This window comes from Pongo pygmaeus, chromosome 6, assembly GCF_028885625.2.
Source record: "Pongo pygmaeus isolate AG05252 chromosome 6, NHGRI_mPonPyg2-v2.0_pri, whole genome shotgun sequence".
NCBI classification, from domain to species: Eukaryota; Metazoa; Chordata; class Mammalia; order Primates; family Hominidae; genus Pongo; species Pongo pygmaeus.
In genome coordinates this window covers 5113215-5140396 of record NC_072379.2, presented here as the reverse complement: position 1 = coordinate 5140396, position 27182 = coordinate 5113215, and the positions used below count along the sequence as shown (strand labels likewise).

Sequence of the window (27182 nt, the reverse complement as noted above, 5' to 3'; positions counted from 1 at the left end):
TGCTAGCTAAGAAAGAAGTTTATTATTTCTAATAAATGGATGTAGGGGTGGGGTCTGGAGAGGGCACACGGCCGTCCCCTGCCAATGCGTTGAGGCCCACACTCCTTGGGAGTGGACAGGGAAAGCCCCATGTTCCCCGGAGCCTGTCGCCATGGCCTGCTGCCCTGGACGCCTCTCACGGAGCCGCAGGTCTTCCTCCCCGGCTTTCTGGTCGCATGGCCACCACAGCCCCATCAATACAGCCAGAGTCCGGGGCCAGGTGTGAGTCTGCCTGCAGCTCTCCGTCTCCGCCAGCCTCGACTCCTGGGGAAGGGGATAAAGGGGGGCTTCCTGGTGCTGGCTAGAAAGGGTGATGCTCTCCAGCCAGGCAGCCCCCTGGTCCTCTGTGCTGTCGCTGTTCCTGGGGGGGGGGGGGGGGGTGGGGGAATCGGGGACGCTGTCCTTGTCCCGCAGCAGGTGCCCTGGGGGTTCCAGGTGTGTGGTCGGCCTCGAAGCCAAGGGGCCCAGCAGCCCACCCCATGTTCTCCACCCTCTGACCCTCGGGGCCCCACCAGTCATCCTCCCACCCCTGTCTGGTCCCCTGTCCTCATCTTTCTGTCTCCTCTATGCCTTTCTCTGGGTCCCTGACTTCCTCTCTTCCCGTCCATCCCCCCGCCCCCAGTCCCCTTCCCCCCCCTCCCCTCCAGCATGGGGCGGTTGAAACCTTGGAGCAGGTTCTGAAGGCCTTCCTGGGTGTTAGCATCCGGGAGGGGAGCGGCCTTGGCGGTGGGGACCGGGGCGACCGGGAGCAGCAGCAGCAGCAGCAACAGCAGGGGCCACATGGCCTGCGGGCAGGGCGGCTGTCGGGGGACAAGGTGGGCGTTAGAGGCCCCGCCCCCTCTTCACGCCCTTTCCTCTCTGCCCTCTCGCTTCTGCGTGCCAGGCTTGCACGTCCAGCACCCTTCACCTGCCCCCACGGCCCGCCTATGTCTCCCGAGCAGCCCTGAGTTAGCCCACAGACCAGTCACCGGTCTCCGGCTCCCCAGGGATTGTTAGATCCGGACAGTTGTGCCCCAGAGCTGCCCTGGAGCTCGGACGCCTCCACAAGCCTGAGCCGCGCCCCCGCGTGCTGGCCACGCCCTCGAGCCCGAGCCACGCCCACCCACTGTTAACGCTTCACCCAAGCACCTACGCAATGACCACGCCCTAGTACATAGCCACACCCATTCTCGGCCACGCCCCCAGAGTCACCAAAGTCTCCACTCACCAGCCACGCCCCCACTGCAGAAGACCACGCCCCTGAGCACGGCCCTGGAGACCCACGCGGGCCTGGCCCTCTTCAGTGATCCCCAGTCCAGCCCCAGTGCAACAGCCCAGGTCCCCGAGTTGAGCCTGGGCTCAGCATCCGGGCCAGCCTCTGCCAACCTCAGCATGGAACACAGTCGTTTCCGGTCCCTCACGCTGGTTCATTCTCCATTCTTCTTGAACATACGGGGAATATTCATAGTAGCTGTTTTAATGTCCTGATCACTAATTCCATCATCTATGCCATTTCTGGGTCTTTGTTACTTTTCTACTCATTATGGGTTCTGTTTTTCCGCTTCTTTGCATGCCTATTTTTTTGTTTTTGTGTTTTTGAGATAGGGTCTCACTGTTGCCTGAGCTGGAATGCAGTGGCATGATCATAGCTCACTGTCGCCTCAAATTCCTGGGCTCAAGCGATCCTCCCATCTCGGCCTCCTGAGTAGCTGGAACCACAGGTACACGCAGCCATGCCCAGCTAATTTTTAAAATTATCTTTTGTAGAGACGGAGTCTCACTATGTTGCCCAGGCAGGTCTTGAACCGCGGCCTCAAGAGATCCTCCTACCTCAGTCTCCCAAACATTACCAAAATATTCTTATTTCTTTGAGAATCTTTAGCATAGGTGGTGCAGTTTGTTCTTTGGTGACTGAGTTCCTCAAATGTCTGGTTATTTTTGCCACAACTCATTTTCTCCAGGGAAGTGCTGCAATCTTGCCTGGAAAGAAAAAATAATCACATAGCTACTTCCTGGTACGGGAGGTTAACCCCATTTCTGCTTTTTAGAAGCAGTTTATACAGGATGTTGGCCGGGCTCAGTGGCTCACACCTGTAATCCCAGCACTTTGGGAGGCCAAGGCGGGTGGATCACCTGAGGTCAGCAGTTTGAGACCAGCCTGGTCAACATGGTGAAACCCCGTCTCTACTAAAAATACAAAAATTAGGGCCGGGAACAGTGGCTCACGCCTGTAATCCCAGCACTTTGGGAGGCCGAGGCGGGAAGATCACGAGGTCAAGAGATCGAGACCATCCTGGCTAACATGGTGGAACCCCGTCTCTACTAAAAATACAAAAAATAAGCCGGGCGTGGTGGCAGGCGCCTGTAGTCCCAGCTACTTGGGAGGCTGAGGCGGGAGAATGGCATGAACCTGGGAGGCGCAGCTTGCGGTGAGCCGAGATTGAGCCACTGCACTCCAGCCTGGGTGACAGAGCAAAACTCCATCTCAAAAAACAAAAACAAACAACACACACACACACACACACACACACACAATAAATAGAGATAGGGCCTGGCTGTGTTGCCCAGGCTGGTCTTGAACTCCTCAGCTCAAGATCCTCCCACCTCAGCCTCCCAAAGTGCTGGGATTACAGGTGTGCCTGGCCTGCTTCCCTTCTTTGAAGAGCCTAGCATCTTCATATCTGGACATAATTTGGGATGGAATAAGGAACAGCGGGTGAATTTTTGGCCTCAGGTATAAAGAAGTAGTCTTGCATTTATGTCTTTTGCCATAATTTAGAGACAACTGAAAAGTTCACCAACCTCAAGCCAAGCACCAGCAAATATGGGCGTGGGTGGAGAAAATCTCCTGTGAAATGGGCACTTCCGGTGGGGGTGAAGGGCGAGCCCCTGCCTTGCTTGAATACTGACTGGTGGTTCTGGCCAAAGGAGTGTGACAGCAAAGGGAGCCATTGTGGGGGAATCACACCCCCAAGTCCCAACCAACTCCCAGATTCCCCCTCCTTCAGCAAAGCATTAGTCACCTGTTCACACTTCAGCTTAACCCTCAATGAGTAAGGTGGAATGAAAAGCACATGGCCGGGCAAGGTGGCTCACTCCTGGAATCAATCCCAGGACTTTGGGCGGCCGAGTTGGATGGACCACTTGAGCCCAGGAGTTTGAGTCCAGCAACACAGCAAGACCCCGTCTCTACGAAAAAAACAACAAAAAAAATAAATTAGCCAGGTGTGGTGGCATGCACCTGTAGTCCCAGCTACTCAGGAGCCTGAGATGGGAGGATTATTTGAGCCTAGAAAGTCGGGGCTGCAGTGAGCTGTGATTGCACCACTGCACTGCAGGCTGTGGTGAGAACCAGACTCTAAAAATAAAAGAAAGAAAAACAAAAAACAAATGCCTTCCCACCAAAAAAAAAAAAAAAAAATGAGGCATGCAGTCTATGCCATCCAATGTCACGTCCTTCTTGCTGTGCTTTTACAAGCTCAGCCAGCCCTCACCCAGCCCTCACCCAGAGTGCTTTTTTATCCCAATGGTGCAAAGTCTTGGTGCCCCATTTCTTTCACTCACTTACATCTGTGCTGTTAACTGTGTATCTGACATTTGCTCAAAGGTTTAGCTGAATACTTTTTAAATAATTTTCCATCAAATCAAACTCAGCATTATATTCATTCACTGCCAAGAAAGGTCACCCCTATGGTAAAAGTTAAGATGAATCCCGAATTCAGAAATGCAAAAAACAATTTGTTTAGGGAAATATGAAATGTTACACATTAGCTTCTTTATTGAAGAGGCAGCTCAGACCTATTTATATATGCAAAAGTATAGGATGACAAAGTATGTAATGACTCTTTAACCTTCCCAAATATTTCACTTAAAATATACATTATGCTAAGCCTTAAGGACAGCGTAGGAAATCTTAGTAGTTGCCATCAAAATTACTATAAACATGTATTTCCTGCACAGAATTATGCAAAATCTGCCATTTAATTCCTGTTATGCAGCATATTCATACACATCTAGAAAAATATGATTAGAGTGATGAGCGACACAAATGTTAGCCATTTGTGATTTTAGAAAAAACTTTTATGGAAAGTGTAACACACATGCAGAAAAATACACATATCTTAAGTGCACAGCTCAGAACACACTCAAATATTTAGCACCTAGGTTTAGAAACAGATTATTCCCAGCACCAGATAAATGCCCCTTCAGCCTTGGCCAAGGGTAACCGCTATCCTGATTTTGAACCACGTATACAAGTTTTGCCCATCTTTATAATTTATATAGAAGGAATCATACAGCATGTTGGCTTTTGTGTCTGGAGTCTTTCATTCAGCAAGGTTTGTTAAATTCAACTGTTATTGCACGGACTTCTAGTTCATTCATGCTCACTGTTTTACAGTATTCCATGGAAATATGCCACTTCTTTATTCACTCCATTGCACATGTGCCTTAAGATAGTTCTGTTTTGTGCAGTTTTATGCTATAAATATTCTAGTACATGTCCTTTGGTGGACAGACACATGCATTTTTGCTGGGTTTGGATAAAACAGTATACATATGCTTGGCTTTAAGTGCCAGCTTTCAAAAATGGTTTTATCGATGAGCAATTCCACCAGTAGAGTACAGTTCCTCTTGCTTACATCCTTGCCAAAACGTGATGCTTTTTCATGCTTTTCATCTTAACCATTTCCATGGATGGGTAGCAGTGCTACATGTTTTAAATTTCCATTTCCCTGATTACTAATAAAGCTAACATATCTTTTCATGCTTATTGGCCATCTGGATATCCTCTAAAGTGAGTGGATATCCTCTAAAGTCTTTTGCCTTTTCCAGTTTCCCCCTTGTTGATTTGTAGGTGCTCTTTACATATTCGAGATCAGGGACCAGAAAACTATGAGTGCAGACCAAATCCAGACTGCCACCTGGGATTGTGAATGGTTTTACTGGGAAGCAGCCATGCTCATTTTTTTTTAATGCATGGTGTACGGATGCTTTCACACAATAGCAAAGATGAGCAGTTGTGACAAAGCCAAAAATTTTCACCATCTGTTGCCTTGCTAAAAAGTTTGCCAACACTTTTGCTATACTCAGTGCTGTTGTCACATACATGAACTGCAAATATCTTCTCCTCCCCATGGTTTCCTATTCATTTTCTTACTGGTGGTCTTTCTGATAAATAGAAGTTCTCAAATTTAATATTAAGTTCTAATTTTATGGGTTAATACTTTTTGGGTCTCAATAAACCTTTGCTTACTCCAAGATTACAAACTGTCCTAAGATTTCTTTGTAAAGCTTTCATATTTCATATTCAGATCTGCAATCCACCTCCAAATAACTTTTTTTTAAATTAAAAAATTTAATTGGCAAAGTACATTTACTGGAAAGAACACCCTTTCCCCCACTACACTTCAATGTCACCTTTCTCAAAAGTCAGGTATTGGTACACATGTGGGTCTACTTTTGAATCTGTATGCTGTTCCACTAGTCAGTTTTTTCATCCTTGTGCCAAAATAACACCTTCATTATTTCTATGGCTTTATAACAGGTCTTGATATTTAGAAATTTCAATCCTCTCTGTCCATTCTACAGGGTAGCCTTGACAATTATTGGCCTTTTGAATATGCATATGAATGAATTCTAGAATTAGCTTGTTAATTTACATTAAAGAACTTGCTAGGATTTTAAGGTTGCAATGAATTTAGGAAAAAGCAATAGTTTTGAGATTGTCCTGGAATCCTATCCCTCTCCTCCTTTGTAATTTTCTTTTCTGGATACAGTTCTTCAAAGCATATTAACTCATTTTCTCCCCCTAGGCACTTGAGGGATCTTTTAAGTGGCACTGCTTTTCAAAATTTCATTTTCCATGTTTTTTGCTGGTATATCATAAAATGCTTTTTGCATAAATTTTATGCAGGGAACTTACCAAATTTACTCACGGCATCTGCAAATAGAGATTTATATTCTTTTTCGTTTTTAAAGTTTTACTTCTTTTCTAATCTCTATGCCTTTTGTTTGTTTCTTGCATTAGTTTTCTGGTTAGGTCCTTCTGAACAATGCTGAATAAAATCATTGACAGCAGATATCCTTGTCTTATTTTTATAATCTTAGGAGAAATGTTCACTATTTCATCATTAAGCATACTGTTTGTTGTAGTTTAAGTCTCCTTATGCAATTAAGGAAGTCCCTTTCAATCCATCATTTGCTAAGATCATAAACGAACATTAATTTTACCACAAGAATGTTCTGCATGCCAGATTACTTTTCTACAGGTGGTGTATAATAGCAACTGACTTGTGAATATTAAGCCACCTTTGCATTCCTGGAACACAATCTATTTGATTACCATTTTACCTTTTCCCAGAACAAATCCATCTTTGTTTTGTTTACCCAGTATCAGGTCATATGACCACTATAAAACAAGTTACTGGCAAAGAGAATGAAATCATTATTATTTTGACTAATCAGGATTCCCCTGTGTCATGTGAAGAAGCAGTAGGTACCTAAACTGTTCCAGCAAGAAATGGAGCGAGGACATTAAGTTAATTGATCAAAAAATATCTGCTAGAAACTTGAATCAATTTGTTCTGAAATACTGGGAAAAAGGAGAATGCACAAAACAATGACACTGTATTTGTATCAAACAGAAGTTTGTGAATAAAATTTATAAATTATAAAATATTGGCACTAGGCACACTCAAACCTATGGGTTAAAACAAGGGTGGTGTGAGAACTGGGGATATTTTAGAGTATGGGCAGTATGCTGTTCTCTTTCACTGAAATAGACTTAAACAATTCCAAATTATGTATGTATAGTTTATCAAAATAGTCTTTAGAAAATCTTATCTTACTCAGATGCAGTTGAAAACTTTACAAAACCACTGCCTCCTCTACTAATGAGGCATTTGTTAAAAACCCATTTGTAAATTCCTCTAAATAGAAAACTAGGTATTTTACCATTTTATACCTATTAAATATTATCTCGCCAACAATATGTCCTGTCTTAATACATTTTGCCATCCTAATACTCAAATAAGAAAACTGCCTCTTCACAAGTCGTCCAATTCCAAACTTGCATAGAATTACCATTAGATTGCATTTTTAAGACATGATAAAAAACGGCCATATACTTATGTAATGCTACTGTCCTCATGATCAACTCCTGACAATTTAAAAACTTCATTTTATACAATGAAGATTTATTCAGAGCTTATAGCCTCTGAGATCTTTCCTATAAACACCTGATTTTACATTAAAAATATGGCTTTTAGAACAAATTTCCAAGACAATATATTTTCCACATTCACCATATTGACAGATTTTGCCTTTGTATGATTCCCTGATATGTAAATACAATTTGAATCCAAAATAAATATTAAATATTTATAAAACTTCACTCCTGCATAAATTAGTGTCCGATGAGTTGTATGATCTTACTGAAGGCTTTGCTTCTTGTTACATTCTTCGGGATTCTTCTCTGTGAAAATTTGGATTAAAATGACTCTAACGCCTAAATGCTTCTCACCATTCAGGAACACGAACTCTCAGATAAATGCTTTGACTTCCTATTGGATTTCCCATATTCATTATATTCAGAGTTTTCTAAAAATTGAGATCTGACTTCAGAGATTTTCCACATCAAGTACGTTCATATTTCCTCTTCTATGAATTCTCTGATGGCTATTGAAGGCTGATCTGTGGTGGAATTTTTTCCCACATTCATTACATTCATAGGGTTTCTCTCCTGAATGAGTTCTATAGTGTACAGTGAGGTATGACTTCTGAGAAAAGACTTTCCCACATTCATTACATTCATAGGGTTTCTCTCCTGAATGGCTTCTGTAGTGGACAGTGAGGTTTGACATCCGAGAGAAGACTTTTCCACATTTACTACATTCATAGGGTTTCTCTCCTGAATGAATTCGATGATGTATGGTGAGATATGATTTCTGAGAGAAGAATTTTCCACATTCATAACATTCATAGGGTTTCTCACCTGTGTGTACTCTTTGATGTCTGAAGAGGGATGAATTATGGGAAAAGGTTTTCCCACATTCACTACATCCGTAAGGTTTCTCTTCTGAATGACTTCTATAATGTTCAGTAAAGTATGACAACTCAGTGAATAACTTTCCACATACATTACATTCATAGGATTTCTCCCCTTTTGGAAGTGGCTGGTGCCCATTGAAGGCTGAATTTACAAGGAAGGTTTTCCCACATTCATTACATTCATAGGGTTTCTCTCCTAAATGAGCTGTATGATGGTCAGTGAGATATGACAACTGAGAGAACTTTCCACATTCACTACATTCATGGGATTTCTCTTCTGTGTGTACTTTCCGATGTCTAATGAAGGCTGAATTTAAATTGAAGGTTTTGCCACATTCATTACATTCATAGGGTTTCTCTTCTAAATGACTTCTATAATGTATAGTGAGGTATGACACCCGAGAAAAGAATTTCCCACACTCGCTACACTGATAGGGCTTCTCTCCTGTGTGTGTTCTCTGATGTGTAATCAGAGTAGACTTTCGGTAGTAGGATTTCCCACATTCATTACATTTATAAAGCTTCTCCCCTGTGTGAGTTCTCTGATGGTCACTGAGAGCGGACTTGCGGGAGAAGGATTTCCCACATTCGTTACATGGATAGGGCCTCTCTCCTGAATGATTCCTCTGGTGTAGGGTGAGATGTGTCTTTTGGCAGAAGGTTTTCCCACATTCGCTACATTCGTAGGGTTTCTCTCCTGAATGAGTTCTTAGGTGTTGAGTGAGGTGTAACTTCTGACAAAAGGTTTTCCCACATTCATTACATTTATAGGGCTTTTCCTCTAAGTGTGATCTCCGATGTACAGTGAGGGTTCCCTTTTGGCTGAAGGATTTCCCACACACATTACATTCATAAGGTTTCTCTCCTGTGTGAGCCCTCTGGTGGATGATGAATTTTGACTTTTTACAAAAGGATTTTCCACATTCACTGCATTCAAAGGGCTTCATTTCCATTTGTGATCTCTGATATGCATTAAAATTTGACATCTGTATGAAGTCTGGTCCAGAATCATTCCACTCATAGGGCTTCTCCCCTATGTAAGCTCTCTTATGAGCAATAAAAACAGCCTCATTGTTTAAGGCTTCCATGCATTCGTTATATTCAAAGGGTTTCTCCAAAATATTAATTTTCTGAAGAATATTTTCTTCATTTTGAGAATAGGTGTCCTCATTTTGATTAAATTCATACATTTTCTCTCCATGATATGTTTTCCCACATTCATTACACTCATCAGGTTTTGTCCTGGCATAGCTTCCATCACTACTAATTAATTCTGAAATAGATTCTAAATTCTTTCCACATGAGACACAATTATGAGCTATTATGCTTGAAGGAACAAGGCTTGTTTCCATGTAAATTTGACTAAATGTATTCTCTTTCTCTTCAGTCAGGGTTTTGCTGTTGATACAAGCAGCTTGCCTTGAATGTTTGTCTTCGTTTTCTTGGATTCTCTCTATCAGGTCATCAACTTTCCAGACTTCTAAAAAGGAAAAATAGTAAACAAACTTTGTAAATCTGAACATACTAGCTATGGAAAGGTACTGGTATTCAAGAGCCCCCACTGTGGGGTTGACTCTGGCTTTAGAGCCAATTTCCATAAATAAAAATAATTACAAATGCATAGTTCTCTTTTTCCTTTGATTTGTAATACAAAACATAAACACACACACACACACACACACACACACACACACACGGTGAAAAAATTAAGGTGAGATAGTGGTAGAAAATAGAAGAGTAAATTCATATTGAATACAGGTAACTTTGTTGCTTTACAAATATTATGTTTCGAACTTTGGTAGAAAAGGTGAAATACAACCAAATGATGAGCAGAGAAGTGGTTGAAAGTGCACCAGATCCATGCAAAGATGGGAGGACTTAGATCAAATGGGATCAGGAGGAACAAAAACAGGTGCTAGGTCTCCATGCAAAGGAAACACTCCATTATGGATTACATTTGGGAGACATCTATTACAATTTATATTAAACTGCAAGATATTGCTTCATATCAAGACTACGATGGTGGCATCCCCACTAGCCTAGACCCTTCCAAAATCCATGCCTTACTAGTCTGCATATAAATGCAAATAAACATTCTGAATGCTCTGATTTCTTTATGTTTACAGAGAGGATTCACATTCATCTGGAGGAGAGATCCAGGCATGTGAACGTCCAAAAGAAACATAAGATAGACCAGAAGACAAAGTATCTTTTTTTTTTTAGATGGAGTCTTGCTCTGTCACCCAGGCTGGAGTACAATGGCATAATCTTGGTTCACTGCAACCTCCACTTCCCAGGCTCAAGCGATTCTTCTGCCTCAGCCTCCCAAGTAGCTGGGATTACAGGCACACGCCACCGTACCCGGCTAATTTTTGTATTTTTAGTAGAGACAAGGTTTCACCATGTTGCCCAGGCTGGTCTTGAACTCCTGACCTCAGGTGATCCACCCGCCTCAGCCTCCCAAAGTGCTGGGATTACAAGCATGAGCCACTTTGGCTGGCCAGGGAATATCTTAAAAATAAGATCATGCTGGGCATGGTGGCTCACGCCTGTAATCCTAGCACTTTGGGAGGCCAAGGTGGGTGGATTGCCTGAGCTCTGGAGCTTGAGACAAGCCTGGGCAACATGCAAAACCCTGTCCCTACTAAAAAAAAAAAAAAAAAAGAAGAAGAAGAAAAAGAAAAACTAAACAAAACAAAAAACCCAAGATCAGATCGTTGAAGTGTTTTGAAAGTCATATTTAATACTAGCTAACCTTCTTAGCCGTTAAATTCTGCTTTCCCTGCTTGCACAATATAGCACAGTGGTTAAGAGCATGACCACCAGAGCAGGACAAGTCAGTTCAAACCCCCAACAATTTACTAACTAGGGCACTTGGTCAAGTTACGTAACTGTGATGCAGTTTCACTCATCTGAAATATGAATATGAGTGCCTAAATCATAGGGTTGTCAAAGGACTGAATTAGTACATGTAAACTGCTTAGAACAGTTTATAACATAAAACAAATGCTCATTAAGTTGAGCCATTAATTTTCTTTCAATTTGCTGACTTAAATTTCCTAAAACCAGTCATGTCTCTGTATAATTATTTTACTTAATTCTGAATACAAACAAGAGTTCCCAAACTCCTGGGTTTCATTTGGTGTAAAATCTTATATCTCAGATTCCTAAAGCTGCCCCTATGATGTACTTTTATTTTTATGTATCTTAAAAACTTTTGGATCCACTAAACTATTGTTAGCTGCTATCACCCACATTCAATGCAACCCTGATGGTACTCTGCTCAGAAATCTACATCTCTGAGCTCCAGCATCCCAAACACCAACAGAAGAAACAGGTTATTAACGATATTTTTCACTACTTGGATTCACAATATATATCCAAGCTAGCATTCCATTAATCTGCCAACATCTTCTGCTCCTGGAAGCCCAGGCTATGCCTTGCTTATTCTCAGCCACAAGTCTGTGCTCGTGATCTTCCCCACTCAATTTGACTTCTGGTGTTGGCTATACTCAAAATCTATCTATACTTTGGGGGAAACTTGAAGACATTTATCAAATCTCTTTCCAGTTCATTGAATCTCTTCCCCTTACATTTTAAAATAGCTTCTTAAAGTTGCACAATGTGCATTGGAGTATAAATTTTCCATGTGAAAGCTGAATTTTAAAATAGTTCATGCAGCTATGATCTTATTTCCTAACCAAAACCTATGCCCCTGGAAAGTATTCATATTTTCTTTGAATCTCTCTGAATAGAAATTAAAGTAGTTCCTAATCTGATGGGTGCTTACAGGTTCTAATCTAACCCCTATCTGTTTTATCAGAATCCATGGTTCAGAATAAATGATCTCTCAATGGATTAATGATAAAGATCTTTCTTTTACCTAGCTCCTTGGTAAGTCAATAAAAACCTACTGAATGCCTACTGTATGTTGCATTATCAAAGCAAGAAAATTAAAAAGGTCTTTCCTATTTGGAGGATTATAATTCAGGTAGAAGAAGCTCAAGCAACAAATATATGCACCTACCTATCAGAGCATATAATCATTTAGAGCATATATTCCTATCAAAGCATAGAATCACAGAGCATATACTCCTATCAGAACTTATATTCAGAGCATATAATCCTATCAGAGCATATACTCATAGAGCATACATTCCTATCACAGTATATAATCCTATCAGAACATATAATCTTTGAATATATAATCCTATCAGAGCTTATAGAGCATACACTCCTATCAGAGCATATAATCTTAGAATATAGAATCCTATCAGAGCATATACTCACAGAGCACATAATCCTATTAGAGCTTATACTCATAGAGCATACACTCCTATCAGAGCATATAATCTTAGAATATATAATCCTATCGAGCATATAATCACAGAGCATATAATCCTATCAGAGCTTATACTCATAGAGTATACACTCCTATCAGAGCACATACTCCTATCAGAGCATATAATCTTAGAGCATATAATCCTATCAGAGTGTATAATCATATCAGAGTATATAATCATATCTAACTTTTTGTGGTAACAATCGCTGAGTGGAATAGATAGTAAGAGAAGGAAAAGACTGGTGGTCAATGAATCATGAAGGAAACTTCAAGGAGTCAACCTTTTAAGCTCAAATGTAAAGGATAAAGTTCTAAAGTTTATTGCTCAACAATGCAAATACAGTTAACATTACTGTATACTTAAAAATGGGTATGATGGTAAATTGTATGTTATGTGTTTTTTTTTGTTTTTTGTTTTTTGTTTTTTTTTGAGATGGAGTCTTGCTCTGTCACCCAGGCTGGAGTGCAGTGGCGTGATCTCGGCTCACTGCAAGCTCTGTCCCCTGGGTTCATGCCATTCTCCTGCCTCAGCCTCCTAAGTAGCTGGGACTACAGGTGCCAGCCACCACGCCTGGCTAATTTTTTTGTATTTTTAGTAGAGACGGGGTTTCACCGTGTTCACCAGGATGGTCTCGATCTCCTGACCTCATGACCTGTCCGCCTCGGCCTCCCAAAGTGCTGGGGTTACAGACGTGAGCCACCGCGCCCGGCCAAGTTACGTGTTTTTTTAACCACAATTTAAAATTAAATGAAGGGGGCCGGGTACAGTGGCTCACGCCTGTAATCCCAGCACTTTGGGAAGCTGAGGCAGGTAGATCACAAGGGTCTAGGCTAGTGGGGCAGTTCACTCTGTTGAACTCCTGGCCAACAGACTGAAACCCCGTCTGTACTAAAAATACACAAATAGGCCAGGTGTGATGGTGCATGCCTGTAATCCCAGCTACTCAGGAGGCTGCAGCACAAGAATCACTTGAACCTGGGAGGCAGAGTGTATCATGAGCCAAGATTGCGCCACTGCACTCCAGCCTCAGTGACACAGTGAGACTCTGTCTTAATAAATAAATAGGCTGGGCACAGTGGCTCAGGCCTGTAATCCCAGCACTATGAGAGGCCGAGGAAGGTGGATCACAAGGTCAGGAGTCAGAGACCAGCCTGACCAATATGGGGAAACCCTGTCTCTACTAAAAATATAAAAATTAGCCAGACATGGTGGCATGTGCCTGTAATCCCAGCTACTTTGGGAGGCTGAGGCAGGAGAATCACTTGAACTTGGGAGGCAGAGGCTGCAGTGAGCCGAGATTGTGCCATTGCACTCTAGCCTGGGCGACAAGAGTGAGACTCCATCTCAAAATGGAAGGAAGGAAGGAATGAAGGAAGGGAGGGAGGGAGGAGAGAAGAAAGGGAGGGAAACTATGTATTATCTGGGCAAGTAAAATGCAGATGAAGGAAAAGGACAATGATCATTTGAATGGAAGATGGATCCACTGTAATCCAGGTATGGGAGAATACTGAACACTAACGTCAAAAGAAACAGAATGTGCTGACGATCTGCAAGGCATTTCACAAAAGACAAAGAACACAAACCATCGAGAGAAGACTAGCACAGTCAAATACTGGGAGGTGAGGAAGGTAGACAGAATTCATGATTTTGGAATGTGCACAGTTTATCATCAGACATTCTGAGAAAGAAGGAAGTGAACTATCTCCCTGGTACTGCTATGTTGTCAAGTAAAATATTCAACTAGACTCCAGGTTAAAAGTGTCAGATATATGAATTTGGACGCAACTTGCAAAAATACACAGGAAAAAAGGTCTTAGAAGTTGAGATTAGATAAACTCTTTTAAGGGATACAAAGAAAACCAAAAAAGTGGAAAACAGGTTCTAGGGGGACACTCCTGAAAAGGCAAGAAAAGGAACCGACATTCACTTATGAAACTCACACTTCCTGAATGTCTACTATGGACATAGCATGATTCCAGTTATGGGGAAGGGGAAATGAACACACAGACGGGTCATAAATGAGCACTGGGGAAAGAGATGAAGGCTGAGGGAGTGCTATAGTGTCACATCAACTGAGCATGGACTTTGGGAAATAATGTACACCACAAGCTGTGACTCAATTCACAAGCATAGGTGGAGGACGAGGTTTTGGTATCTGAATGCCTGAAGAAGTAAATAAAATTGAGGGCAGAAAATAAGTCCAAGGTATTTTTAAAGCAAGGAAGGAAAGAAAATGGAAGATAGAATGAATATAAAAGTCTCAAGTTACTTTTTATGTCAGACTTCTGAATGCCCCAAAACAAAACAATTCTGTAAGGCCGGGTGCCTCAGGACTGTAATCTTAGCACTTTGGGAGGCTGAGGTGGGCGGATAACTTGAGGCCAGGAGTTCAAGACCAGTGTGGTCAACATGGTGAAACCCTGTGTCTACTAAAAATACAAAAATTAGCCAGGTTTGGTGGCAAGCGCCTGTAATCCCAGCTACTCGGGAGGCTGAGGAAGGAGAATCGCTTGAACTTGAGAGGTGGTGGTTGCAGTGAGCTGAGATCATACCACTGCACACCAGCCTGGGTGATGAACAAGACTCTGTCTCCAAAACAAACAAACAAACAAACAACCCACAAAAATTCTGTAATGGCAAGGGAGTAAATAAGTTACCGACAGTGCTGGAGAAAGAGGAAGTAAATGGGTCCCCAGTACAGGTTAGAATGAAAAAATCCCTACCAATGTAAATCAAATGTAAAATCAACAAAAGAGTTTAGGGAAGGAAAGTGATATTTGGGGGTTGGGAGGTGTTACTGAGGGTACCGAATACATATAAACAACTCTTTAGTCACTCCCAAAGGTTTGGGATGAGCATTTTTTAACATTTGATACTCTACTAACTTACCTGGACTATGCTGACATGGAAATTCACCTTCCATTATCCACGGCTCCTCTCCCTGCTCCAACTTAATGATGACGTTTGGCTTGGTGATATCATACCCTGTTAATGGGAAAAGAAGAAGGACTTGGGCAAGCTGCTTGGCTTCAGAATCTCCGAAGTACAAGATGTTGCCACCTCACAGGCTGCATAACAGAAGTGCTCCATTTTTTACCTTATCAAAGTTAGAACCTTTCAATGAAGAATAATATAAACACTCCAGCTAGTGCCCACAAGGAATTAAATGGTGTCATCACTTATTTCTTCAAACTCAAGGATAAAACCCCATTCAACTGAGAGCATTCAGAAAGCAAGCCATCCTCACCCACAGAAACTAGATGGCTGTAGTTCTCCAACATCACATCCCTGTATGTTATCTTCTCATCAGGGTCCAGCTGCTGCCACTCCTCCTGGGTGAAATCCACAGCCACATCTTTGAATGACACGGGCCCCTGTAACAGCAACATGATCAGAATTGGGAGATATGGAAAAGGGATAGGGGGATAACATTTTACAAAGCTCACTGGTAAAGTTAACCATGAACATTGTATACCTTATTTTATGTTACAGATTATGGAAGGGAAATAATATTGGAAATCATATTGGAAACACATATCCTTTGGGGTCATATATATATATAAAATATATATATATATATTACCCCCACAAAAATAAAAACCCAAAACACAACTGAGCTCCTATTTTGCAACTGAACTGAGTTTTGGGGATATAAGATGAGTAAAACACCATGCCTGCTCTCAAAAAGTGGACAACCTATTAAGGAGATAAACACATAAACAAACACAAGCATTTCACTCCTTGTCACTTCTTTTAGTCTTCCTTGCTGCCAGACCCTCCCCTTCTCCTGGACCTCTTCATGTTGGAGTGCCCACCACTCAGTTCCTGGTCTTCTTCGTCCTAACTCACTGCTCTGGGGCTCTCACCTAGTTTCAGCTCCTTGTTCTTTTGGCTCTTTTATTCTCATAGTCAGTGGCCTCTGGCTATCTGCATGGCTGAGTTTTATCTCAAACATCTCAATCTTGCAGCAATAAATATTGGTTAAATGAATGAATGCCCAAAGCTGTTATTAGGGTAATGCAGACAAGGTGCAGAATGATTTAACAAAAGAGGATCAAATTATTTTAATTTTATGCCATCAGATTAGGCTTCACAGACTCAGTTAACTCGGAGTCTTTAAAGATGAACTGTGTATTCTATGGGATGAAGGGGAAGAAGAATATGATGAGGTGTAAAAAGTACCAATGGCAAACAGGAAGCAGCTTCAATTTTTAAGAGGTTGGGGCTGGGCATGGTGACTCATGCCTATAATCCAAGCACTTTGGGAGGCCGAGATGGGAAGATCGTTTGGGCTCAGGAGTTCGAGACCAGCTTGGGCAACACAGTAAGACCTCATCTCTGCTAAAAATAGATTAAAAAAAAAAATTGGCTGGGCATCATGGCACATGCCTGTAGTTCTAGCTACTTGGGAGGCTAAGGCAGGAGGATTGCTTGAGCCTGAGAGGTCAAGGCTGCAGTAAGCTGTGAATGCAACACTGCACTCCAGCCTAGGCAACAGAGTGAGACCTTGTCTCAAGAAAGAAAAGAAAAAGAAAAACTCCTGGGCTCCAACAATCCACCTGCCTTGGCCTCCCAAAGTGTTGGGATTACAGGCTTGAGTCAGCATGCCCCGCCCAAACTTGTAATTTAGAAAAAGGAAGTGCCCAGTAAGCATGTTGCATTATCCTATTATTTATAAAGAATATTTCAACAAGGGGTTCAAATCCAGTGATACAGCTAGGACCATGTAGATCCCAAGAGATAGCAGAGGCAGAGCCGCTAGGCTGTGGGATGAGAAACTAAAGCAGAACATCCAAACTTATCCACAGGCAAGCCACAGGAGCTGATAAAATCACCAAAAGAGAGTAATAACCTTCTGGGTTAAGTTAGTCCAGAAGGCAAGGAGGTGGAGAGGTTAGAACACTGATCAACCAATCAATAACATAAAATTACATGCCAATACCACTTACATCAATACAAATACCCAAAATGAAACATAACCAAACAAAATCCAGTACCAGATTAAAAATATAATATACAATAGCCATATGAGACTCATTCCAATAATATAGACTAGTTTAATATTTGGAAATCTATTAATATGATAAGCCACTATAACACAGCAAAGAAGAAAAATCTCGTATCCATGAAGATACTTGAAAAATCTTGACAGAAAAAGCTGATTTAAAAAAACTAAAGAAAATAGAAACTGATGGATACTTCATTAACATCAATATTATGTATATACACAAATATAAATATTGCACCCTAATACGCAACAGTACGTATGATATATATGTGACATATGTATTTCAATTACACACAAGCACATATATGCAGTTTGCGTGTATACACACACACACACACACACACACACACACACACACTTATGCCTCAGTCTTCTCAGTCCAAAAGTCAGGATTTTACTTGACAGGAAAAAACTACATACCTTCCCACTAAGATCAAGAACAAGGTATTAATAAAACGCTCATTATCTACAATTAGAGAAGAGAAAACAATTAGAGGAATATAACTAAGAAAAAGTAAAAGTGTTCGGGCATGGTGGCTCACGCCTGTAATCTCAACACTTTGGGAGGCCGAGGCGGGCAGATCACCTGAGGTCAGGAGTTCGAGACCAGCCTGGTCATCATGGTGAAACCCCATCTCTATTAAAAATCCAAAAAAAAAAAAAATTAGTTGTATTATTAAGGTCAACTTAATAATACAAAGATATCAGTTACTCTAAATTACTTTATAAATATGCAATCCTAATAAAAATACCAAAAAGCTTTTTCCTGGAACTAGATAAGCTGACACTACAGTTCATATGCGGTGGAAGAAAATCAAAAACAGGTCAGGGAAAAACACCATTTGGACATGGACAAAACTGGATCCAGGCCAGGTGCGGTGGCTCATGCCTGTAATCCCAGCACTCTGGAAAGCTGAGGCAGAAGGACTGCTTGAGGCCAGGAGTTTAAGACCAGCCTTGGCAACATAGCAGGACCCTGTCTCTACAAAGAAAAAAATATATATATTAGAAAAAATATATAGAGAGAGACATGAGGACTTCTGCCCTCAGTTGTGATAAACTAACAGGTAACAGGTACTGGATATACCCTCCAACCTGAAACAGCACATACCAAAGAACAACAACAAAAAAAATCAAAACCAGACAGAAAAATAAAATGGAAAACATATATGAAGGAATGGTTTTTTTTCTTTTTTTTTTGAGGCGAAGTCTCGCTCTTGTCTTCTAGGCTGGAGTACAATGGCTCAATCTCGGCTCACTGCAACCTCCGTCTCCCAGGTTCCAGTGATTCTCCTGCCTCAGCCTCCCAAGTAGCTGGGATTACAGGCATGCACCAGCACGCCTGGCTAATTTTTGCATTTTTAGTACAGATGGGGTTTCACCATGTTGGCCAGGTTGGTCTTGAACTCCTGACCTTGTGATCTGCCTGCCTTGGCCTCCCAAAGTGCTGTGATTACAGGTATGAGCCACCACGCCCGGGCTGAAGCAATGGTTTTCAAGGCACTGATTATCAGGCAGTAGAGTTATCTATGAGTGACGGGAAATAAACAAGGTGAACCAATCAACTTCTGCCTTGAGCGTTTCCAGGCCATGGAGCAGGGAAGAAGAACAGAGGCAGATGTGAGGAGAAACAGTTGTGAGACGGGAAAATGGGCAGGAAATTACAACCCGTAAGGAAGAAAAGAATCAGTCCATCAAAACTGGCCCAGAATTGACACAGAGATTACAACCCGCACAGAGCACTGAGTTCATCATTCTATTCCACATGTTCAAAAAAATTCAGACAGGCAAAATGTAAAAAAGACCCACGCTAACCTTCTACAGATAGAAACTACAATATCTGAGATGAAAATTATACTGGACAAGATTAACAGCATCGTGGAAAAAACAGATTAGTGAATATAAAGACAGCAACAGAAGTTACATAAAATGAAACAGAGAAAAAAGAATTAAAAGCAAATAAAAGAGCAACAGTGTGTTGTGGGAAAATTTCAAGTGGCCTAATATACAGGCAACAAGAATCAATGGAGGGGAGGTGGTGGGTATTTGAAGAAATAATGATAAAAATGTTCCCAAAGTGATGACACCATAAACCCAAGATCCAAGTTCAGTGATCCCCAAAACGGAAACGTGAAAAAAATGATACCATGACATATTGCAATCAAATTGCCAAAAACTAGTGATAAAAAGTTTAAAACAGTAAGGGGAGAAAGATGAAAAGATATGTTATATATAGGGGAACAAAGATGAGTATGAGATTAGATTTCTCTTAGAAAAAAATGTAAGCAGGAAGACGATAGAGAAACATATTTGAAGCACTGTGAAGAAATATCCAGCAGAAACACCTTTAAAAGCTAAGACACAATGAGGACATTTGCAGACATACAAGAATTCGTCAACTAGAAGAAATGTTAAAGAAAGTCCTTGAGGCAGAAGTAAAATGACAGCAAATAAGAATTTAGATTTACACAAAGGAATGAAGAGTACCAGAAATGGTAACTGTGTATTTTCTCTCATTACTTAAATCTTTTTAAAAGATAACTGGGCTGGGTGTGGTGGCTCACACCTGTAATCCCAGCACTTTGGGAGGCTGAGGCAGATGGGTCACCTGAGGTCAGGAGTCTGAGACCAGCCTGGCCAACGTGGAGAAACCTCATCTCTACTAAAAATACCAAAATTAGCCGGGCGTGGTGGTGGGTGTCTGTAATCCCAGTTACCCGGGAGGCTGAGGCAGGAGAATCACTTGAACTTGGGAGGTAGAGGTTGCAGTGAGCCGAGATCGCACCCCTGTACTCCAGCCTGGGGGACAGAGTAAGACTCCATCTCAAAATAAATAAATAAATAAATAAATAAATAAATAATAACTGTTTAATTAACAACAACGTAATAGATTCTGTGTGGCACTGATACCACCTGTAAAAATAAAATGAACAACAGTGTAAAGACCAAGAGGAGAGAAATGGAAGTATCCTATTGTAAGCTTCTCTTACTCTAAGAAAAATGGTATATTACTTAAGAATAAACTATGATAATTAAAGTTGCATACTATAAATTCTAACTCACTAAAATAACAAAACAGTGTGATAGCTAAAAACCCAACAAAAGATATAAAATAGAATCATAAAAAATTATCAATTAATCAAAAGGAAGGAAGACAAACAAAGACATTTTAAAAAGAAACAAAGAAGATGAGACTAAAAGAAAACAAAGACAATGGACTATAACCTAACTAGTTTTATCAATAATCACATTACATGTAAACAGTCTACACATTCCCAATTATGAGACAGAAATAGACTGATAAAAACAAGCAAGATCCAAATCTTGCTGCCTACAAGAAATAATACTTTAGATATAAAGATGCAAATACATTAAAAGTAAAAGGATGGAATAAGATATACCATGCATGCATTACTCAAAAGAATGCTACATAAATAACAAAGTACATTTCAGCCTGGAATATTAGCAGGGATAAGGAAGGCCATTTTACAAAGTGGTTAATTAATCAACAGGACATAATAACCTTGAACATTTATGTATCTAATATAATACATAAAGCAAAAAGTGGTAAAATTACAAAGAGAAACAGAACCACAAATGCAGCAGATTTCAATCCCCTCTCCCCTACAATTGATACAAGTAGGCACACAATCAACAAGGATATAATACACCTGAACAACGCAACCAACCAACTTGATCTCATTAACATTTATCAAACACTCCGCCCAACCAGAGCAGAGCAAGCCATTTTCTCAAGCATGCGCAGAATTTTCCCAAGACAGATCCTATTCTGAGCCATAAATTTAAGAGGTTCCATGTAGTGTTCCAGACAAAAATTCACAATCCAAATCTAATCATGAAGAAAGATCAGGGAAACCTAAATTTAAAGACGTCTATAAAATCATTGGCCTGTATTCTTCAAATATTATAATGGCACTGAGGAACAAATCCGTATTAAAAGCCTTAAAAAGCATGAAAACTAAAGGCAATTGACCGTCCTAGACTGAATCTTCTACCAAAAATTAAAAATTGCTCTAAAGGAAATTACTGGGAAATTGGCAAAACTGGAAAATGAACTATAGTTTAGATAAAAGTATTAAATCAATGATAAATTTCCTGAATTCAATTACTGTGCTATGGATATTTAATAGAATGTTCTTGATTTTATGAGATATAATCTAAAACTTTATACGGTAAAGAGACATGACAAATCATACCCACTATCAAATAGTTCAGAAAAAAATATATAAATATATATACATACATATATGTATATATGCATATAAATGATTAATGTGGGAAAATGTTAAGAATGAAGTATCTGAACAAAAGGAAATATCTGGGATTTCTTTGTAAAATCCTTGCAATTTTTCTGAAAATCTGAAATGATTTCAAAATAAAATGCTGAACAGAAAATAATGCTATCAAATATATATTATATGTATAGATTTGCTATCAAATATATAAAATATATTTCAAAAGGACTCAGAAACCAACTTAAAGGGATTCCATCTGGCCAAAGATGGAGCCACTTAATTTTCAAAAAGAATCACAACTTCGATGTACTGAAATATTTACTATCTGTTTAAACCCACGAGCTCATAATGGTAACAAAACAAAAAAACCTTCCTGCTTAGAAGCCTCCTCAATATTTTAGAAACTGTCTTTCCTGCATGAATTACATAACCAAATAGAGAATAGAAATTTATCTTTAGAAAAGTATTCTAGGCCAGCTATGGTGGCTCATGTCTATAATCCCAACACTGGCAGGTCAAAGAAGAGGATCACTTGAGCCCAGGAGTTCAAGACCAGCCTGGGCAACACAGCGAAACCTGTCTCTACTAAAAATTAAAAAATTCGCTGGGCATTGTGGCACATGACTGTACTCCCAGCTACTTGGGTGGCTGAAGTGGGAGGATCACTTGAGCACAGGAGTTTGAGGCTGCAGTGAGCCATAAACGCGCCAGCCTGGGCGACAGAGTGAGACTCTGTCTCCAAAAAAAGAAAAGAAAAGAAAGGTATTTTCACTAGTAAATAAAGAAGAAATGGTAGAATTAGCAGATCGCCATTTTGCCTCCCCTAATGAACTAGTAAATCACAGCAATAATCAACAGTCAATAGTTCTTAACTTCACAGAAACAAAGAAGGTAACACATGCCTCCAGAAGTAGACAAATGCCACGTATGGTACAGCTGTGTGAAAAGAACTGAACATAAACCTTATTAGACTTCCAGATCAAACTACCAATTTTACAAGGCATACAAGATATTTTTTAAAAATGTGCTAAAGGTGAAACAAGGGTAACACAATCCAAACTGAGGATAACCAACCCAGTTTCTTCAAAACAATGAGTACGCAAGAGACATACTATGGGAACTATTAAAAGATTTAACCCAACTGCCACATGGATTAAGAAAGAGAGTATTATGGGTTATTCCTAGCCCCTTTTAAAAGATTCCTTATTAGTCAGGTGTGGTGGCTTACACCTGTAATCCTAGCACTTTGGGAGGCCAAAGTGAAAGGATTGCTTGAGGTCAGGAGTTTGAGACCAGCCTGAGAAATACAGTGAGAATACATCTCTAGGCTGGGAGCAGTGGCTCACGCCTGTAATCCCAGCATTTTGGGAGGCTGAGGCAGGCAGATTGCCTGAGCTCAGGAGTTCGAGACCAGCCTGGGTGACCTGGTGAAACCCAGTCTCTACTAAAATACAAAAAAATTAGTCGGGTGTGGCAGCTTGCACCTGTAGTCCCAGCTATGTGGGAGGCTGAGGCAGGAGGATCTTGTGAGCCCAGGAGATTGAGGCTGCAGTGAGTTGTGATCACGTCTCTACACTCCAGCCTGGGTGACAGAGCAAGACTCTATCTCAAAAAAAGAAAAAAAGAAACAGAACAAAACAAAACAAAACAGACTTCATCATTTAAAGACAAACAGAAATACTTACAGATGAATGTTTTTAAAAGCCAAGAAAAGAGAGACTCCATGGAGAAAATATCAGTTTGGAAGTAACAGATGTCAAAGGCAGACAAATGGTCCTGGGAGGCAGGGGCTAGGAAATGCCCGCTGGATTTGACTGCAATTAAATCACTGGTAATCTTTACTGACTGACTCAGCAACGTGAAAAGGACAAAACTAAAACACTGAGAACTGAAATGAGAAACAGAAATGAGGAAATCTTCACAAGAGAGTAACTGTTTGTATTGTTTGCTGTGCAACCCAAACAGAAAGATGAACAAATATTTGAAGGATGATCACGTCATTCATTCCCCCCATGATCTAGGACTCAACAGTAAAACAGAATTCTGTCCACTTGGATCACAATATTTCCGTCCCTGGAAAAATTACATGCACCAAGTTCTCCTTGGGCAGCAGGCCCTCTGCTTACATAAGCACCAACAATAAGCCATAAGTTACAGTAATTTGATGGTTGTTATTAGGAAAGCTATCCGCAATTATATCAACCGGAAAGAAGAAATTTTTCCAAGTCCTAGAAAATCTTTCAAATCCACAAGTAACAAAATTGGTTTCTCCTTATAATCAATGCAAACGATGCCATGGATGGTGATATGGTTTCGATTTGTGTCGCCGCCCAAATCTCATGTTCAATTGTAATCCCCAATGTTGGAGGTGGCGCCTGGTGGGAGGTGATTGCATCATGGGGGCAATTTCCCTTTTGGTGCTGTTCTCCTGACACTCAGTGATTTATCACAAGATGTGGTTGTTTAAAAGTGTGTAGCGCCTCCCCCTCCCTCTTCCTCCTGCTCTGGTGATGGAAGATGTACCCGCTTTCTCTTCACCTTCCACTATGACTGTAAGTTTCCTGAGGCCTCCCCAGCCATGCTTCCTATGATAGAGCCTGCAGGCATGAGCCAATTAAACCTCTTTTCTGGATAAATTACCCAGTCTTGGTTATTTCTCTCTAGCAGTGTGAGAATGCACTAATACAGATGGCATTTTCCTTTTGTGATGACTGCCAAGAATATCAGTCCTGGGTGCGGCTCAATTTCAACAGCCTTAAAATATACTACCCACACATACAACCTTCACAAATTTTTTTTGGTGCTGATCTGCCACACTAACTACATTTTACAGGACAATGTCTATTTCCACATTCCCATTTTAAAATATGAATCCTGGCTGGGCGTGGTGGCTCATGCCTGTAATCCCAGCACTTTGGGAGGCTGAGGCGGGAGGATCACCTGAGGTCAGGAGTTTGAGACCAGCCTGGCCAACATGGTGAAACTCTGTCTCTTCTAAAAATACAAAAAATTAGTTGGGCATGGTGGTGCACGCCTGTAATCCCAGCTACTCGGGAGGCTGAGGCAGGAGAATCGCTTGAACCCAGGAGGTGGAGGTTGCAGTGAAGCGAGATCATGCCACCGCACTGCAGCCTGGCAACAGAGCAAGACTCCATCTCAAAAAAAAAAAGAAAAAAAAAGTATGAATCCTTACAAACCTCTTAAAATGCATCATAAAATAAAGTTGAGGAACATATATACAAGCATGAAAACTCACCTGCAATGTGTTCATTTTCTGCTGCTCTTGGAAACGTGCAGAGACTGTGGCTGGTAGACCTAGAGGGGGAAAAGCAGGTCATTGAAGTCATGAGTGCTCTGGCCTGCAAAGGCAGGAATCTCCTGCAAAAGAACCACAAAAGAAAGCCCAATAGGCTAACACCCTGTGAACGCGCGGCCTACAAACACTTAGAAGGGCCTAAAAGAGTGATACAAGGTTTCCCCATGTTGGCCAGGCTGGTCTCGAATTCTGGCCTGAAGTGATCCGCCTGCCTTGGCCAACATGGTGAAACCGCGTCTCTATTTAAAAATAACAAAAAAATTAGCCAGGCGTAGTGTCACATGCCTGTAGTCCCAGCTACTCAGGAGGCTGAGGCACCAGACTCCTTTGAACCTGGGAGGTGGAGGTTGCAGTGAGCCGAGACCACGCTGCTATACTCCAGACTGGGTGAGACACTGTCTCAAAAAAAAAAAAAAAAAAAAAAAAAAAAAAAAGTGATAGGGGAAGCGTGCACTTGTAACTTTGTAACTCTAAGATAATCAGGTACTAATTAGATGAGTTAGACTCTCATGGGTAACACGACTCCTTTTACAAATAGTCTGCCATCATCAAATACAACCTGCAAAAAGAAAAAAAAAATTCCCATTATACGGCTCATGCTTTTTGTGGTTTGTTTGTTTGTTGAGACATGGTCTCAACCTGCCACCCAGGCTGGAGTGCACTGGTGCATTCACGGCTCCACTGCAGCCTCAACCTCCTGGGCTCCATTGATTCTCCCACCTCAGCCTCCTGAGTAGTTGGGACCACAGGTGCATCCCAGCATGCTTGGCTACTTTTGTATTTTTTGTAGAGTCAGGGTCTCCCTATGTTGCCTAGGCTGGTCTCTAACTCCTGGTCTCAAGGGATACTTTTGCCCTAGCCCCCGCAAAGTGCTGGGATTACAGGCGTGACCCACTGCATCCGGCCTGCATTCTCTTATTGTCTCTTTAAACTGGTTAAAATCAAAGAAGCCATAGGAATTGAGTATGTGAGCTCTCAGAAATGAAATGAATGTGTACAAAATATGGTTTTCTTTCTAAATTATCTAACTGAACTTGGTTATTGCTGCACCTAATAATCTTCTATTAAGAACACTAGGATATGGGAGAAAGAACACTGGCCTGGGAGATAAGACTCCTGAGTTCTACTATGAGCAACTCTACCCACAAAGCCGGTGACCCGGTCAAGTCACCCACCTGCTAAGGCCCAGTCTCTTCCCCTAGCAACTGAGGCAGCAGGACAGAATCCCTGCAGACTGTTTCTGCATTACTACGAGTCTCCAGGGCAGATCTAACGGGGGAATCAGCAGACACTCAAATGAGAGAACAGAGGTGCTGAAGGACGTTTAGAGGCGGTCGAAACCTGGAGCACGGAAAGGAGGAGGAAGGGCTGTTAGGGGTTAGGGGGGAGTGGAGACGACGTCCGCAGCTGAGGCTGGTGACACCCTCCACGCCCCGGTAAGGCTCCTCCTCCCAGATCTTCCCATGCAGCGCCTGTTCGGTGCAGCAGGACCCTGCCCTCAAACCCAAACACACGTCTCTCTCGAAAGCGATCGGGACCCTCCCCCTGCCCCACACTCTAAGGTCCCCAACACACGGTGACTTCACCCAGGCCCTTCTCGTTCCGGGCCCGAAAACCCAAGACCTACCCTCCTGGGGCTCCGCAGCCTCTGCCCCACGGCTCCCGAGAGGCCGGGGCGGGGCTGCTGTCGCTGGCGCGCGTCTGCTCTCGAAGTCCCCTCTTGTCCACCTCCCCAAGGCTGTTCTGCTCCCGAGGGGCCCGGGCCGGGCCTAAGGGGCAAATCCAGGCGGGTGTCCTTCCCGGGACCCAGGTCCGCCTCCCTGGGGCTCACCGTACAGCAGCGGCCTGGGCCAGGGGCCTCCAGGACACACACGGGCCAGGCCCGGGTCCCGCCCCTCTTCGCCTCCGCCGCCACCTCCACCACCTCCCGCCCGGCCCCTCTGGCCCCAGCGCCGCCGGCTCCGGGGCTCACTCTCGGGGATCCCCGCTCGAGCCTCCACCCGGCCCGCGCGAACCCTGGCCCGCACAGCCCCGCGCCCGCCTAGTTGCTGGCCGGGCGGTCAGCGTCCAGCCCCGCAGACTCCGCGATTCTCGTCCACTGGAGGCCAAAGCCTGGGAACCAGAGCAAGCGGTGACCTGAGGACGCACAGGAAGCGAGGGCAGTGCGGCGGCAGCGCGCGTGCGCGAACACG

General features: G+C 42.1%; 1 protein-coding gene across 5 annotated transcripts; it reads right to left on the bottom strand.

Annotated features, from left to right (window-relative positions):
- LOC129041012 (uncharacterized) lies at nucleotides 1-26899 on the bottom strand. Of its 5 annotated transcripts, XR_010127022.1 has the most exons (9): nucleotides 26618-26899; nucleotides 26166-26331; nucleotides 24931-24989; nucleotides 15658-15784; nucleotides 15300-15395; nucleotides 3042-9547; nucleotides 1247-1998; nucleotides 704-839; nucleotides 1-303 (listed from the first exon to the last, which is right to left on the bottom strand). XR_010127022.1 is itself a non-coding variant. In XM_063668080.1 (4 exons), the coding sequence occupies exons 2-4, from the start codon at nucleotides 1447-1449 to the stop codon at nucleotides 176-178; spliced, it is 309 nt and encodes a 102-aa protein (XP_063524150.1). In that variant the 5' UTR covers nucleotides 1450-1998; nucleotides 3042-3668; the 3' UTR covers nucleotides 1-175. The 5 variants fall into 5 exon arrangements, 1 of the variants encoding a protein (XP_063524150.1); XR_010127021.1 differs by lacking the exon at nucleotides 26166-26331; XR_010127020.1 differs by lacking the exons at nucleotides 26166-26331; nucleotides 26618-26899 and having other exon boundaries at nucleotides 1405-1998.
- Between the last annotated feature and the right edge of the window lie 283 nt (nucleotides 26900-27182).